Below are 18,015 nucleotides of genomic sequence, written 5' to 3' on the forward strand. Positions count from 1 at the left end.
TTTGCCAAACACATTCACGCAGGATGCGCCGCTGGCAACATTGCCCCTGTGCACTGCACACACACAGCGACAAAACGCCGAACACAAATACACGCACACATGCTCACCATTATGGCAAAGTACGGTAGTTACTTGCGTTAAATTATTTCGCGCGCGAGCGATATTACGTAACGTACAACTGCCACATTATTTATTAGGCCAATTTTCAAAACAGGGTAAGCGAACGATTTTAAAAGCAACGAAATTTTATCAAACACATCCCCAAGACCCGTCATGTCAGTCAGAGTATATCTGCTGTTTTATTTGATCATTCTCAATTTTTGACGTATTGAGAGAATACAAATGATATTGGTCAGGAATCGAGGGGTAAATATATGGAAGTTAATTATATGACCACACAAATATCAAAAGAAGAATTTGAGTAATACCGCATTTTTTCAAGATTTTGCTTGCCATACCCTTAAATTTTAATAGTTTACATACACTTTTATAAAATAAAAGCCTTGTCATGTGAACTACCTAACCAAAGTGACATAAACTTTGTATCGACTAGGGGCGTGCGGTCCATGTAGGCAGAAAAGCAGTGCCTACCTTACCTTACTACCTACCTATCCTTATTAAAAACTCTGCGCTCGCCACTGATATTAACTAACATAAAAAGTAAATACAATAGATAATCAATGAAATATTGCACAGTAGGTGCTGATATAAGTTGTCATTGAAAATCTCGTCAAACATGATGGATAGCAACTGTGTTCGCTATCGTTTTTTTCCATTTAATTATTATATTACATTTTTTTGCAATTTACTAAATAATATGATGAATATAACTGGATGGAGGTAAAATATAGGGGATGAGGATCGAACAATTTTTTTATATGGACTTTTCGATACAACGTAAAATTTTAAGGGCAATCGTAAATACATGCATTAAAATCATTAGTCCCATTTATAATAATGATGAAACTATGCTTACCAAGCAAAAATGAAACTAATAAAAAATTAAGGTATTGCAAATACCATACAATCTATAAACGAAGTGTTCACATTAACATTTCATCAACAACAACAAAACATTTAGTAAATGGATTATGTCCCATATTTTTTGTCCATTACTGTAAAAATAATCAGTAAGATGTCATAATAAAAATAAAACATTAATCAGAATAAAACGTTTCTACTAAACAAGTTTTAACACAATTGTTGGGTAAAAAGCTATAAATTCATCGAAAACTTTAACAGCAGTGAAAAATGCAGCAACGCAAAGGTCAGCTGTAAGCATTTCAAAATTATGTAGCCTTTTATAAAAAAATAATTATGTAATAGTAGATATGTACCTAATATGAGTACACAGGACCAACCTGCCGATGGTTATACGTGTAGGAAGAGCTACCGCTATGTTGAACAATATCTCCTTGGATATTGATCTGTTCCATGTGTCTGAAGGAGTTTTCCGAAGTGGGATTCTTCTAAACCTTTAGCAATAGTATTCTTGCATATTTTCGATTGGGATGTATTTTAATGTATACGCTTTAAATTTTAAGTTTGTAATGTGTATGTTAATTGTAAATAAATAAATTTAATTTAATTTAATTGATAAGTGAAGTAAACATAATTAAATTTGTTCCACATTATCAAAAAAAATAAGACTTTGCTTAAACAAATTTATTGAAACGATGAAAATATTAACACTCTTCTTACTATTCATCATTCACTTTGTGTATTACCACTTAAAAACACTACTTCATGACTACCTTAATGTCTAAGTCGAAACCGGTAGTCATCAAGTCGTGTTTTTAAGTGGTATTACACAAAGTGAACAATGAATGATAAGGAGAGTGTTATATATATTACCATACCGCAAAGTTAGCAATGGTTCTAGTATACAAAATAGATTTTTTTCAAAATAATATGAATATGTGAAGTAGAGAATGTATATGTATTTTTATATTGATCAACCAATAATAAAAAATTAGATCTCTTCAGCAAGGAATTAAACCGAGGATGTTCGAATCGAAGTCTGCCACACTACCAGTCATAATATGAATAGATATAAGAACAACGTTACCTTGTGAAAACATACAAAAAATTACCACACTGAAATATGATTAACACAATCATAACATTGCAGTAAATAAAATACTTTCAAACGTCCATAGTAATTGGAAAAATAAATGTGATGAGATTTTTCTTACCACACCTAAATGTTAATGTTCTACCTATAGTGCCTTAAATTTCTTCAAGTAAGAAATAAATACAATTGTATATTTGAGAAATATTTATAAATTTTTCAGATAAATGATATAAAACCAAATACAAATTGGTGGTTTAATTCGAACAATTAAAGTATTGGTTCGAACGAAAGAAAAAAAGATATATTAATACTTGAGGACAGCGCAGATTCAAATTATACCTCATCTTCGGATATAAGTCCCAATACTGGTACAAAGTAATGGTGTGATATTGAAGAACCATATCGCTCACTCCTTTCAAGAACGTCATAAATCAAAAACTAGATTTTTCAGGAGAACATTTTTAAAGTTCAAACATAAAATACAATGTATTAAAAATAAATATCAAGCCACTTATTTAACTTTTTACTGTGCAACAGATCTTTTTAGGTAAAACCTGAATATTTTTTCTCCATTTGAAAAATATTTAGTATATTTAAAAAAATAATTAAACAATACCTTTTCTTCAAAATGCAAAAATAACACTTTCTGCCCTGTAGCGGGTAAATATTGTGTTAAAAATATGCCTCTTTTGCTGGGATATAGTACATTTTATGGGCATTATGAAAACATGCACAACTTAAAATTGACAATTTTCGATTTATGACGTTCTTGAAAGGAGTGAGCGATATGTATTTTACTTCTTCAACTCGCTTATGATATTTATTTTATTAGATCATCATTAGACATCATTTTAAATGATACATTACCATTGCTAATTTATGCAACTATTAGCCATTATAAATATTGATCGTATAAAGTATAAAAAAATATGAACATTCTGTTCGGAAAACATTTTGGATAATAGGTTATATCTACACATCATAAGAAGATGTACCTTTGAAAAAGGTGTGTATGTGACATTCTCATAGTATGAGCAGATGAAAAAGGTTCAAGGTACAAGGTACAACGCCCATTTTATCAGTGATTCAACGAAATAAAAGTAAAAGCAAGTCTCATTCAAGAAAACTCATTTGGGAGGATCTTGGATAGAAAAATAAAAAGGATGCTAGGCTTCAACTGACGTTCGATATTGTAGGACCTGTAAGATCCACGTATCGAATTTTCATAAAAATCTGTTTTTTTTCATTCAGGGATATGAGATATTACTATTATAAAAAGATAATAGCCTTAAGTACATATATTCGATAAAACTTATTATTAGGTATTTAAAAATTATATATATATTATTAACTAAGTCAAATGACATGACATATGACATCACTGACACTATTACACAAAATAGTCGCCTATTTGACACTTCTCGAAGCAAAACCAAAATAAACTAGTTATTTTGACAAGAAGCAATCTTAGGTAAGTAAAATATGAGAAGATAATATAAAAATACGGTACAATACAGTATCATATACCGGAAAACGCCTTTAAAATAGGAGAAAACTATATTTGCCGCTAGGTAGTAAGTAGTAAAACGGCCATATTAAATGGGAAGCCGATGTGCATTTTAGCCGCGAAGCAGCGCACAAATGTTTACAAATATATAATAAGACACTTACCGTTAATTTGAAGTAAATATATTCCAATATTCGGCAACAAACACACAATCTTAATTCACATTTAACCAGCCACACACTTCGAAAAACTCCCCGACTTCCGAAACAGTCCCGTATCCACTCGTTTCAGTCACCAAAACCAATACAAGTCGGCTTGTCATGCGCACAACGAAACAAGTAGTCCGTGATTATTAATTAACAGAAAATGCTAATCATTTTTCCCACGATTCGGTCAAGATAGCCTATTTTCTTTTCTTTTTTTACTGTACACACACAAGATGTATTTCCTATGCGCGTTAATCAAGTCTTCGCATGTACTCAAACGCCCGCGGAGTATTAAACTAAAATGGCGGGATGATGTCATCGGCTCGGCCGGTTATAAAAAAGGATGATAGGGGGTGGGCGTTGTCGCTTCCCTATTATAATATGCATTTATTTATAAATTTATGGAATATTTCAGATCTTTAAATTTAATGCGAGAAAACAAACTGAATCCTCAGCATTATTTTTTCTCTATCTTTAATTTCTGATATGAAAAATATGCAATAACTGTGTAGCACCATCTCTTGATATTTTTCATGAAACATTAGTCATATTCTACATGCATGGATCAGTTTTACATAGACTAACAGACAACAGATGATGTAATTTTACATATTTTTCTAAAACAGTAGATCCTCCCAGAAGACTACAAGTGCTAGAATTATTTAGCCGTTATTTTTTAGTTATACATATTTATTTGCTAAACTTTACTTCTATTAGGTGAAATACAAATATCCATTTTGTTTTATTTCGGTAACATAAACTATCTTAAAACATGGATCAACATGTAACTTGCACAGATTTGCACAAGTATGGGTCTCCAACCCTGAGTGCGCTAGCCATTGCTACTATTCTCCTTTTAATATCCGGTAATACCTACTATGCTTCTATTCCCTATCCCATATAGCAGTTATGTCCTTCATTTAACTCAGACACCGCTACCACAAAAAACGCGCTTAGAGTGTCAGAAATGAAGACTCTAAGAAGCATAACAGGCAAGAGTCTTCGAGATAGAATCAGAAATGCCAGGATCAGGGAAATATGCGAGATCGAAGTTGTCATTAGGTGGGGAAGGCAACGAAGGAGACAATGGTATGCGCATGTGAGGAGAATGGAACCATCCAGACTCCCCCACATCGCACTGTACGGCCAACCCCATGGTAGACGACTTCTGGGCAGACCACCAAAGAGATGGGTCGATAGCTGGGAATCAACGTCGCAGGAGGCTAATCCCTCTTAAAAACAGGCCGCAAGGCCTATAATAAGAAAAAGAAGACTTACCTCATCTGCATCCGATTAGATATATTCTACTCTTATTTTATATGTTATTTTAATCAATGAGCTTTCACAGTTTACAATTTTCTTTTACATTAAATGAAACAAGTATTTTTATGATTAAATATTTTATTAAACATAAATATTATATGCACTTTATTTTAAGAAATAATTATCACCCTTATCTGTACATGCAGAAATGAGACACCCCGTACTTAAAATTGTAAGCGGACAGCTATTTAACATATATGCCGGGTATAAAAGTTATAAAAATTATAAATCTTGACGCTTTTTCTAAGATTTCAATGCATGTTTCATGTGTATATTTTCGATGCACTTTAATAATTCTTGCCAAATTTCATAGTTTGGGATTCGTATCAAATTATTAGAATGTTAGGACAAAGCAATACACTTACAACCAAGTTTAAGGTTTGTAGTATGTAATGCAGTTGATATAATGATAAGCTAATAGGAGTATAATACATAACTAATATTGCATTAAACTTGACCTTAACCTTTTGACCACGTCAACTTTGTTCCTGAGAGACACGATTACTTTTATCATGTATTTAGTTAAGAAACGATTTATTTTCCTAAACAAAAATGTTCAATGGGATTCATTGTGCCTTTTTGGTACTCTATAATACACGTGTGTCACATTATTCTTGAAATATATTGTAATATAAACAAATAAGATTGTAACATAAATAAATTAAAGCACGCATCTGCGTGTCACTCTTACCCGCTGGCAATGCGTAGCGTCGAGAGTGAGACAGATATAGGGCATGATTATGGCAAGGACTAATTACCGACAGCAAGAAAAATCAGGGATCTGTTCTTTTATTTATCCTTGTGATGTTAAAAATTATTAGTCAGATATTTCAACAGATGTCATAAGGCCAAGGATTGACGTATTATTTTATCCAAAGTTCCACACCATGAAAAAATCCCTCCAAGTTGAACTTAGGTTCGAAACTTGGAGCAAAGTAAAAACACATACGGTTATGTCAGCCGCGTACGGGGCATGTTTTATTAAAACACATACGGTTATGCGAGCCGCATGGATCCGGTTAAACGATTATCAATACGGGAAGTAAAATATATTATGAACTGTATTATTATTAGTGTGTAAATTATTACACAAATAATTATGGCTGTACAACAGACTTCTTATCTTGACAGGAGTAGTGAACAATATCCCCATTTGGATATCTCACAAAAGCACTTTGGTGTCCAAAACGTTTTTTACAAACTGGACATACATTGTAATCTGTGATTACCACGCTTTGTGATTCATGTATCATTTTCAATTCCTGAACCTGAAACAGCAATCAAAAATAGTTTAAAATTAAATACGTAATTTTTTGTATTGTTAAAAAATAATTAAAAAAACATTTGGTCTTAAAAAAAAAATACTTTTTGTTAAAATTCATACCTGCAGATGTTCAGCATATAATAAGCCTTTTAAAACTTGAGTTCTGCGTCTGTTATTGAGCTGTTTATGGAAGGCACTCTCTAAAAATGTCTTTATCCTGGCAATTGGTATATTATCTGGTAGAACTGCCAATGCCTACAAATACTCATGTTTTATTAAATAATTTTATATAAAACCTACCTTTTTGTTATAGTGTTATGCTGTGAATGAAATTTCATAAAAATCTATTGATTCTTTGTTAAGGGATTAGCATAACACAGATAATTCTAATTCCTACTCTAAATAATATTTTTTTAAATACCATAATAATATTTTTAAGGAAAACAAAAGCATATAAACATTGACAACAGCTGATACTAGTGGACAGATGGCTTTCCATAGATCTGGCATTTTTCTATGGCACAGCTAAAGTATAAACTTATCTAGAAAGTAATGCTATCTGTAATAACCTGTTCCATACAAAAGACAAAAATAATACAAGTAAACAAAACCCCTTTCCACACCTTTATTTACTAACCCTCCCTTCCCGGTGTTGTGTACCTTGTACACATTGCTTCTAATAACCATAATATCTCTATAAATATGAATAGTAAATATAAGGCTAAGATTTTATGTATTCCCCCATAACATATTTACGCGTTGATTTAAAAAATAATATAAATAATAATCAGAATTTATCGGGTACATCAGAGGTATTTTGTGAAGATCGGAAACAAATTTGTGAATAAACAGCGCGTGAAGAGTGTACGGGAGCCGCGATACTATATTCGCATCTCACTCTTGGATACTTGCACTGTGCAAGCGTGAGGAGCTCAAAGCTCAATGTTCTCTGGCTTAGCAGCAGTAGCTTTTGGGCTTCCGACAAAAGTGGATCTGTGCTTGTTCCGTGAGCGTTGCCAGATGGTTTTTTAATGTTTTTAGCAAATAAATCTACATTATTATAATTTTTTACTTCATTAATAAATAATTAAGGGGATTAGCTACGAATGTCCGTATTTTTCCAAATTATAATCGGTAATTTTTAATTGTGTAGTGACTACCCAACACCGGGATGCGCATTTTATTTTAGCACCAGAAGGGAAAGGTTAAAATTGATATTTATTTCATTCTATTGATTTCAGCCAAAGTTGATGTCATCGCTTGGAAAACGCTTGCTTACCCTGCTATGTACCACTGACGTATCTATATTTATATTATACCTTCATGGGTTCGATCTTGTCCGCATGCATTTCAAGCAATTTGAGTGCTGTTTCTATATCTGGCTGTGCAGTCAATGGATTTCTAGGAACATTACTCAATGGTCCGTTAGGAAGAATCTCTTGAGCTGGATTAACTAGCATCCTTATCAAAATAACATACACATCTTGATCTTTCTTGTTCTCTTTTGGCCTCTCACTTACTGCATCACAGTACTTTATTGCTCTTTCCACATCCCCTAAAACACATTTAAAAAATCATGTTTCTTATGAATTTAAAATATTTTTAATTAAGTACCTGCATAATGTAAACAATATTTGAACATCTGAAAATATTCGTTCTGAAATACTCAGTCTAACCCTAGAGGATTGTTACCTAGATGCTTTTAGATAAGTTAAGACAGAAATAAAGAAATATTTTATGGGAGGGAATTCAGAAGTCTAAACGTTACAATTTAACAGTTTACAACTGAGAAAATACAATTTGTGTTTTTAAAAATTGCTTAATGGCGATGTGACTCAAATCAAATCCTACCTAATCAATAAAGGATTCTGTTTTATTTTTTCAAATGAAATTTCACAGATGACGATAATTGAACATGCATATGAAACGATTTCCATAATAAGAAACATATAGAACTATAAAAAATTAAGTGTTATGGATGCTCAAAGACGAGTAGAACAAAAAGTACAATAGCTTTTGAAAACATGTAATAAAAAGTAGAATAATAATGACCTACTAATGGCATCTTACCACATATACATAACATGTGTAACCAGTCGAGTATGTAGTAAGATATTAATGAAAAGATTATATCCTGTAGAGTGAGTTTTTTATAAGAATTTTATGGTTCTAAGACTATATTTTTAAAATTAATATCAACATTTTAAATGTATATCAGGCATGTCAACAATAAATATTGTCAATTTGAATAAATTACTACTCCTTAAACATGGGGCCACACGCTATCTGACCCAGTTTTGTATGGCCCCGGGGTTGGAGCAGTACGCACGGAGAGGTTAAGAATAATAAAGTCAATGTATGTAATTCTTCTCATAAAACAAGATATCCATAGTAATAAAATTATACCTACCCAAAACATGGACGTAGATGGACAAAGCTTGTTCATGTGAATCCAACTTCCCAAGCACTAAAGCTCTTTCTTCAAAAAGGGAATCTGATGGAAAGTGGATTAAAACAGTTTCTGGGGTGTAGTGATTTGACTTCTCTAAAAATGACAGAAATTTGGCCTTGAAATGCTTCAATTCTTCCTCGGTATGTTTTCCTGACTTGTCCATCACCTTTTCTCTCAACATTCTAACGAGGGCGTTGTGGAAGAACGGGTTATCATCTTCCCAGCCATGAATAACGTGTTCAAGGTACGGAATGACCAGAGAATCGTGTTCTCGCAGTAAAAAGTCGAGCACTTTGGCTCTTGGAAGATTCTCAACCTCTAAAACATCTTCGGTGAATATTTTTAATCCATCTGCAGGGTGTTCAGCTAATATCCAGTTGGAGAATTGGAAGATGAGGTTTATGTGTTCAGCTCCTGCAGTTAAAAAAGGGGAGGTAAATTTCAATAATTGTTTCAATAAGTGTACTATGAGTATATATATATTACACATTGGAATGTCAATGTATATGTATGTATCTAAGGTTACTCTTCACTTGATTACGATCTCATTTATTAAATCATCACACTTAATCATAATTTTAGACGGGACCCAAAACTTTATTTTGAGTCCAGAAAGAAACAATTGAATAATAAAAAAAATTGATATAAAGAAGTAATAATTGCATGAAAAGTATAAAAATGCATGATTTCGTTTTCTAATTTACTGTATTTTGAATGTTTTATTATGTTTAACCAACAAGGTTTTACAGTATGTTTATTACATATAATGTCCTCTTTATACCACTAAATGAGTGGACATATTAAAATATAGGCATAAATTTGTACACCAACCAATTCTCTCTATAAATAGGTTTGCAGAAAACTATCTAATAATCTAATAGTATAAGCAATATTTACATCATACCTAAATGCTGCAAGTAGCTCTTAGTTTTATGATGACCCTTGAGACTAGAATCTTGTTGTTTGGCTTGGTCTTTCAGCAACTGTAATGCCTTTGTATGTTGTCCTTTGGTCTGATACAGAATGATCAATTCACTGTACTTGCCATATTGAAGTAGAACCTGCTCAGCTTCCTCTAATTTACAGTTATTTAGTCTCAAAAGTGGGGCAACAAATGCATCGTTTGTCTACAAATTTAAAAAAATTTAAATCATTTAAAAAAATATACAATACTCACAATCAATTTATATGAAATTAGATTTTATTAAACAAATATGTATTGATAAAGTTCATAAACAGTTGAAAGACCATTAGTCCAGAGTTGAAAATAGTCGTATTAGCATTAAAGTTAGTGTCCAATCTGTACAACTTTAATTACATGGATAGGGTGTTACATAAACAAGTTTTTACCAGAATAAAAACACATTTGTATGCTAAATTCCACCATATTTTTTTCCCCAATTCATTCATAGTCAATCGCCCTTGAGGTAATCATTTACAAAAATGGCGCTTTATAAATTATCCAAATTTATTATTATGATTAAATACTTTTATTCTAATAATAAAAAAGAAAAGAAAATTATTTTCAAAATAACTTTCTTACATATCGCTCACTCCTTTCAAGAACGTCATAAATCAAAATACTTGATTTTTCAGGAGAACGATTTTAATGTTTAGAAATATAACACAATGTATTAAAAATAAATAACAAGCCACTTATTGAACTATTTACTGTGCAACAGATATTTTTAGGTAAAACCTGAAGGTTTTTCCTACATTTAAAAAATATTTAATTTATTTATAAAAATTATTAAACAACACATTTTCTTCAAAATGCAAAAGTAACATTTTCTGCCCTGTAGCGGGTAAATATTATGTTAAAAATATGCCTCTTTTGCTGGGATATAGTACATTTTCTGGGCATTCCGAAAACATGCACAACTCAAAATTGACGATTTTTGATTTATGACGTTCTTGAAAGGAGTGAGCGATATGTGTATCTACTTAATTAGATCAATGGATTGAAAAAAATATGTATAAATTAGAGACAAACCTGAAGATAACACTTTAATAATGTAGTATCAATTGTTTCCAGCAAAACATTATTGCGTTTAATTATTGAATCCTTTTTGCTCTCATTTTTTTCTACAACATCCTTATTATTTTTCTGTACTTTTTGTCGCACTTCAGTCAAATACTCTATCAAAGCCGATATTCCACTGTCAGCATCATTACTATGTGGCTTCAGTTCAGAAGATTCATCATCGGTTTTACTATGAGCCGTAGAGAGTTCTGGGAATAATTTGATTACTTCAGAAGGGTCGGTATCTAATTTCAAAAAAATCTTCATAGAATCTGAGAACTTTTTGCTGTCAAACAAGTCAAAAGCATAGAGCATTTGAATGGAGTTAATTTTTTGCTTCTTTTCTTCGTCAGATTCATCGGATAATTGCTGAAAAATAAACAGTTTGGCAATTTGTATTATGATGATTTGATATAAGGATCAAATTACATATAAAATGTGGAATAGTTGAATTTTGTTACCGTTAAATTGATAGCTAGTTCAAAGTATTTATCTTTAAGCAACATTTGTCGTTGTTTTGTTATGTCAACAGCATCAATTCTCCATACTTGGCTCACTGAAGCAATATATAAAAGACCACGCCGACATCTAAAATTAATTATTATAAATTTGTATTTTGCAAGGAGCATTTTAACTATTTTTTATAATACCATTGTTATAATTTAAAATGATAGTAGAAACCATTTTTTTTTAATCCATCCTAATCATTGGTTTTTTTTTATTTACACATTATTTGCGGGAAAAACTTAAAAGCATCTTTTACAGTCTGTTGGTAGAGAGCAGGAGATACTTATGAGCCGAGGTAGTATTTTACGAAAATGGCACTATATAAGTTATCCGAATTTATTATTATTCTTATTATATTTGCTTACTTTTGGTAGAGGGCGAGAGCCCCCAAAAAATATTGTACAGATCGGAATCGGGTTTGCGGTTCCTTTAATTAGTATACTACTTGTTATAAGGGTTTCCTGCACCAAATAACAGAGGAGACGATCGAGGGAATAAGTGCCAGAAGACGCCCACGCCCCGAATACCTAAGCGACTTATATAAAGACAAGGGCTGCTCAATGTATGAGGAGCTGAAGAGGACCTCCGAAAATAGGCGAGAATGGCGAAAGAGATGTCATCTGTTGCTACAAACCAATCCGCAGGATTGAGACCAAAGAAGAAGATTAATATACTAATCAGGGTCAGGGTTGATGAAAAAACTGTCCAACAACAATGTTTTAGTAAAAGAACATCAGACTTACTAGCTAATTACTTGTAAATTGTATGTCAAAAAGACAGATTTGATAAAAATAAATATGATATTGTTGCTCTGCTAACTATTTTAAATAATATATGTATTCATTAGAATATAATTAAATAAAATATGGAACAAAGGCAAAATAAAGGAATGGGTCAAAAGTAATTTCTATGAAAATTTTAAAATATTGTAGTTTATATTCTTAATTTTTTCTCTCTCTTTTTTGTGTATATTAGGTTAAAATGGATAAAAACAGAAAAAAATGTATGTAAGAAGAACTCCACCGACAAGACACTCAAGGTGGCTTGGTAAGTCTCTGCATTGTTCTTTAAATGAATAAAATAAAATAAAACTTACTTGCATAATAACCTTGCCTTATTGAGCTCGGAAAGAGTTTGTATGAACATATTAGGTTCAATAGTCTGAACAATTATTTGATCGGAAAGTAAACCTAAAATATACGGACTGTCCCATGCTGAAAATGAAAAAAATGGTAAATATAATTTTTACATACTCAATTCACAATTTATGACTTTTTTAATAAAAAAAAAGGAAACATTATTTGTAAATACCACTCTAGATTGAAACGAAGCATAAAACTGACCTCTTCCTTAAATGTATTTAGCAATCAAGATGGCACTGAATCTATCACTGAGTGTGAATAAGTAAATAGTAAGATGTGCAGCTTTTGCTTCCTTTAATTTCAATTTAAAATCAATATTTGACAAAATGTAAATAATCTTAAAAAAAGTAGATATAATTAGGACATTTACTCTAAATTAGGCATGTGTAACTGATACATACTACATTGTGTTTCATTTTATTTTTCATATGATCACAAATTCTTATTAAATAATGGACAACTATCCCTCAGATTCTTGAATTAACTATTCATGATTTTTTTACCTTGATATTGATATCTTTGATATATTTTTGTAAATTTGCAATGAAATAAAAAAAATGAAGAACAATAAAAAAAGATACTTTCTTTTTTCGTATTTTCTAAAATTGTGTTTGTGGAAGGGTAACTTTTTGGCTAAGAGCAATCTCAATATTAGCAGAATTTCCATTTGCCATCTCTTTTAGACTTTTAATTACCACAAGCGTGTGTCTCACTTTTCATAAAATATCAGTGTTTACATAAATGGCATCTCTGCTCACTTTACTAGCCAAGTTCAAATGTTTTTGACAGTATCAGTATAAAACAAGCTGAGACATCTCTTGGGATAATTATGAAATACTAAAAATGCCAATTTTGAAAATTATGAAATATTAAAAAAAGTTTGAAATTATGGTATGTCAGGCTTCGATATAATACCTACCCAGCAGTTAAAAGGTTAGAAACACAATCCCCGAGAACAAAGAGAAGAAACTGTAAATCAAAGAAGCAATAATTACCAGCCCCAGCTAAAGGTTCTGTCCACTTAAACACCGACTTGGTGAGTAAAGACGGTTGGGTTTCATCCACTATGAAGGAAGTTTGATCTCGGCCCAGCATGAACGAAGTGTCCGTTATTTTGGTAATACAAGGTTCCAGTGATCGAGAACCACTGGTCAAAAACTGCTCCTTAGCGACACCTGAAAGCTGTTCGTAAAACAAAAATAAACACTGCTGTTCAAAAATGAATTATAAAACATATGAGCAGACTTTTTTAAATGAAACACTATAAAACTATTGTGCCCGTAATATTGTCATATTTTATTGATGAAAAAACGTGCCAGGTTGTGGTCCCGTGGTTAGTGTCGCGGACTCTTGAGTCAGAGTATCTGGGTTCGAACCACAATTTAATATCTATTTTTAATATTGAGTCGCTTAGGCTCACAGAAATAGTATGAAAGTGGAGTATTTATGTAAATATCTTCTTTTTTTTTTAATTCATTTTAAAAAAGTATATGTTTCATGTTTGTTTTTCATAAATCTAAATAAATTTTTTAAATTTTGAAAAATTAAAATATGTTTCAATTGAAAGTTGGGTAAACTTGAAATAAAAACTATGCTTTTTGAAACGTAGTAAGTGGTGAAAATAACATAATATGTTTGATAATTTAGGTTTGGAGCACTTACATCATACAGAATGTATTCATCTTTGAATCCAACACAAAGCATACTCTGCCCCCATGTGATTACTTTTGGAATATCTCCAATAGGTATATCTTCTACGAGCTGCTTAAATTCTTTTTTCCAATAATACAGCTGAAGCTTCCGTTTGACGGCCACACACAACCGTATCACCGAAGTCTCTACGCCGGTCACCAATAAAGTAGTCTGGAAATATGAAAATGTTTTTCGATAAGAAAAGTATTCCAAATTGATATATTCTTTAGTTTTTTATGGTACTTGAGGTACCTAGTAATCTGTACAGTTCCAGCGCGAAAAAGTATTTGGTAACATTGGGATATTCAAACGTATTGAGTATACATAACGTTTTTTTACAACATTTTGAGTGTGTCCAAATGCTTGTTTACAAATCTGGATTACCTCCACCTAGGAGTCATTTTTTTACATTTTGACATCTCAATATAGATGAAAAATATGGAAGTGATCACTTTACACACGTGCAATATTCGCCAATTCTACCCATGATTGGGTACTACTACTGGGTACTACTACTACTACTACTAACCATCACGCCGCTTCTCCACAGGGGTAGGCAGAGAGAATCGAACGCCACACCACTCTGTCTTTCCAAACATTCTTTGCCTCTTCTACATTCATGCATCTCCTCATACATACCCGACGATTATTACGACTCTTGACCCGGCCGCTTTCAAGTATTTGACATCCCTGATTGTACCAAGTTTTCCTCAGTCGTCCTCTGCTTCTTTTTCCAACTACATTCGCTTCATAAATTTGTTTAACGGTTCTTTCTTCACTCATACGCTCCACATCTCCAAACCATCTCAACACACCTTTCTTAATTTTATCGATAATGCTTATCTCAGCCTTACATTCTTTCCTTATTTCATCATTCGAACATTTATCAAACATCATTTTGCCACACATTCGTCTGAGGGATCGCATTTCGACTGCATTCAGTCTGCTTTCATCCTTCTTTTGCCAACTCCATGCTTCGCTTCCATACATAAGGGTTGGAAACCACACCACTAAATCAATCTCGTGCCACAGTTCACAACAGCCATCTTCCATATTCTTCTTCTTTTATGTTGAGATATCAAAAATGGAAATAAACCATTGAAGGGTTAATTTACCATTGGTTATGCCAAGTGAGGAAAATATTTTTATTTTAGAATATATAGATTTAGGCAATTCCTATGTTATTGCTTAACATGATATAGAAATGATTTTTTTTTATTAATTTTATTGGTTTTGTTAGTTTCTTTGTTTAATTTTTATATAAGGCATGAATGCACACTTTGATTGGCTCTAGTGAGAACTTTATTCAAAATAAATAAATAAATAACTTTAAATTCTGCCACTCAATAATTATTCTTTTAAATATAATAATTAAAAGTATATGATCTTCCTACGGTTAAAAATATGTCAGACTCTGCAGTTACTCCAAATGCAGCATTATAGCGGATACTCCAAAATGGCAAACCGCAATAAAATATTGTTCTTACCTTATTATCTAAAGCGAACAGAGTAGCACCTTTGGTTTGTGGTAGTGTTTGTACAACAGGAAAGTTTATAATGTTAATATCGTGTACCACCAATATATTGTCTGACAAGCAAAGAAGCAAATTATGTTCTGGAAAAATAAACAAAATATTAAAACTTGAAAAATTAAAAGAGTTATGGATACATTTTAGCTGAGTACAATATTGTCCATACCTGGAATAACTTCAATTTGTTGTATGGGCTTTTTGCTAAACGTCTTATGGTATCTGAGCACTTGGACTTTATATCTTGGAGCCTCTGGGCTTTGTGTTACTAAATACATTAGCAGGTGTCCCTGCCGTGTTCCAACCAGAAGATTTTCATCTACAGAAAAACAAAATGATTAGTAATGTCCTGACAAGGAGAGAAAAACTAAATAAAACACGACAAAAAGAAAATATGCGTCACCGTATGCAGCTATCGATTCTATTTGTTCAGTCAATTTGAGCATAGGCGAAACCTCGTACGCTTCGTGCATGATTATTTTTTTGTTTTAATTTTATTTTATCGAAGTATGTTCCGCGGAAGTTTGTTATTTTTCACATTTCATAAATATATAAGCAATCCTTTATCAATATAGCAATCACTACACCCACTACAAACGTCAGTCTGACAGCTATCTTTGTCTATGGTAAGAATATGCTAAGTATTATCTATGCACTCAAGGCTAAATAGTATTTAAAATATAGAGACTGTTGATAATTATTTTAATTAGGTACTGTAAATCTTTACAATTTTTACCAAAGATGTCTCTGATCATCAACTTTTACAGCGGGAATTTTAAAACATTTATTGAGAAAGAGAAACTTTTCTCCAATTTGTAAACGAAATTGATATTTTTTTATACTGCTAGAAGTATAAAAAAATAGTTTTATTTTTGAATTGGTATTCATTCATTCAATGAAGCTTTTATTTCGTCTCATATTTGAACATCTATTTCGCTTGAATTTTGTTCTTTTAAATTTTTTTTTACACTAGTACATGATTTACCCCCGAAGAATTGTTCAATTCCTATTTATTACATAAATGAATATTCATTGAAACCGTTCAACCAGTATTTGCTTTTTGATTTCGACCGCTTATTGATTTTTTAAAATCAACAGTCGTTTTGCCTTAAAAAAAATACAACTATGGGATATCAAAAATATTAATTTTTTACGCTAACGTCGTTTTCGGATCCGTTTTTTCGTGAAATTGGTCCGGGAACATTTGGGAATTGATGAATTTATAATGAGAAGTATTTTCTGGTCCGATTAATTTAATTTTGTCTAATTTTACCCTATTGTTTTTTTTATAAATATTTAAAAAAGAAATTTTGTATACAATCATTTCTACGTACTTTTGTATTTAAGAACCTAGAAATTCAAAACCATACAGTTTTAAAGAAGTAATGGATAAAATTATTACTCGGAATAAAATATTGATATACATGTTCATACGAGTATACATTATTCTGAGCATATCAACGATACAAAAGGACAGTAGTTATAAGATGTGAAATCGGTTTGATACTCTTAGTTTCTTTATGATGAATTTTATGTTATCTACTAAACTTTTAAGTAAATTTACATTTCAATATCTTTTTTTTCAGCCGCTTTTTAAGAATCTTTCCATGTCATTTTTATATTTGTTGAGCTCGCATTATGTGGATGGAAACTTTTAATATAATACATAGTGCGTATTTTTTATTTAAGTTTTACTTAGTAAATACCACTATTTCAATATGTTGTGACACGTGTTTTAGAATTGAAATTTATTGAATAAATATTTAGATTTTGCTTCACATACGGAGTTCGAAAATGATGTAGAATACATTGAAACACGTGTTACAATATATCTTAAGAAATAGTAGTATTTACTAAGTAAAACTTAAATTAAAAATGGATAGATTTTACTAAAAATTGGCTGCCGAATCAATTTATAAAATCATAACATTTCACGTTTTTTTTTTTGTCTTTTTTTACCTTCAATCAACATGTAATTATTTTTTGCATTTTTATAAACATACTAAAAGCGTAAATCATCATTAAATTTCGCTTCCTCCTGAAACCTCCTGAAATCAACATTGTAGCAAATTTGGCTGTTAGCAAACCACTGCACTATGGAGGCGGACAAAGTATAAGTTTCCTTAAATTTTAGTGTTAAAAAGTGGCGCCCCTTGTCTCTATGTGAAGATTTTCGGGCGCCCCGTTAAGGTCCAAATTTTTGGATGCTTCAAAATCTTGACGACGGAAAGCGTACTCGTAAAGTAGGTACTCCATTTACAGATTTCATTAGCTCGTCTTTTTTCATAATAATTGG

The 18,015-nt window shown here is 31.6% G+C and overlaps 2 protein-coding genes across 5 annotated transcripts in view; both read right to left on the reverse strand.

Moving 5' to 3' along the window:
* Window positions 1-4,089, reverse strand: part of LOC148310537 (spectrin beta chain-like) — a 114,047-nt gene extending 109,958 nt beyond the window's left edge. For all 4 annotated transcript variants that reach the window (XM_088258295.1, XM_088258291.1, XM_088258282.1 and 1 more), the window contains exon 1: window positions 3,746-4,089. The gene's annotated coding sequence lies outside the window, so the exon portion shown is untranslated. The remainder of the gene's footprint in view (window positions 1-3,745) is intronic.
* A 1,081-nt stretch (window positions 4,090-5,170) lies between these two features.
* On the reverse strand, window positions 5,171-16,326 carry LOC148310538 (vacuolar protein sorting-associated protein 39 homolog). Its single transcript, XM_088258310.1, has 13 exons — window positions 16,123-16,326; window positions 15,889-16,038; window positions 15,678-15,805; window positions 14,161-14,361; window positions 13,494-13,680; window positions 12,453-12,570; window positions 11,311-11,437; window positions 10,820-11,218; window positions 9,731-9,953; window positions 8,785-9,240; window positions 7,694-7,929; window positions 6,495-6,629; window positions 5,171-6,378 (listed from the first exon to the last, which is right to left on the reverse strand). Exons 1-13 carry the CDS (start codon window positions 16,190-16,192, stop codon window positions 6,208-6,210), a joined length of 2,601 nt encoding a protein of 866 aa, XP_088114436.1. The 5' UTR covers window positions 16,193-16,326; the 3' UTR covers window positions 5,171-6,207.
* Between the last annotated feature and the right edge of the window lie 1,689 nt (window positions 16,327-18,015).

This window comes from Brachycentrus maculatus, unplaced genomic scaffold, assembly GCF_059751285.1.
Source record: "Brachycentrus maculatus isolate JH-2025_06_01 unplaced genomic scaffold, ASM5975128v1 h1tg000092l, whole genome shotgun sequence".
NCBI lineage: Eukaryota > Metazoa > Arthropoda > Insecta > Trichoptera > Brachycentridae > Brachycentrus > Brachycentrus maculatus.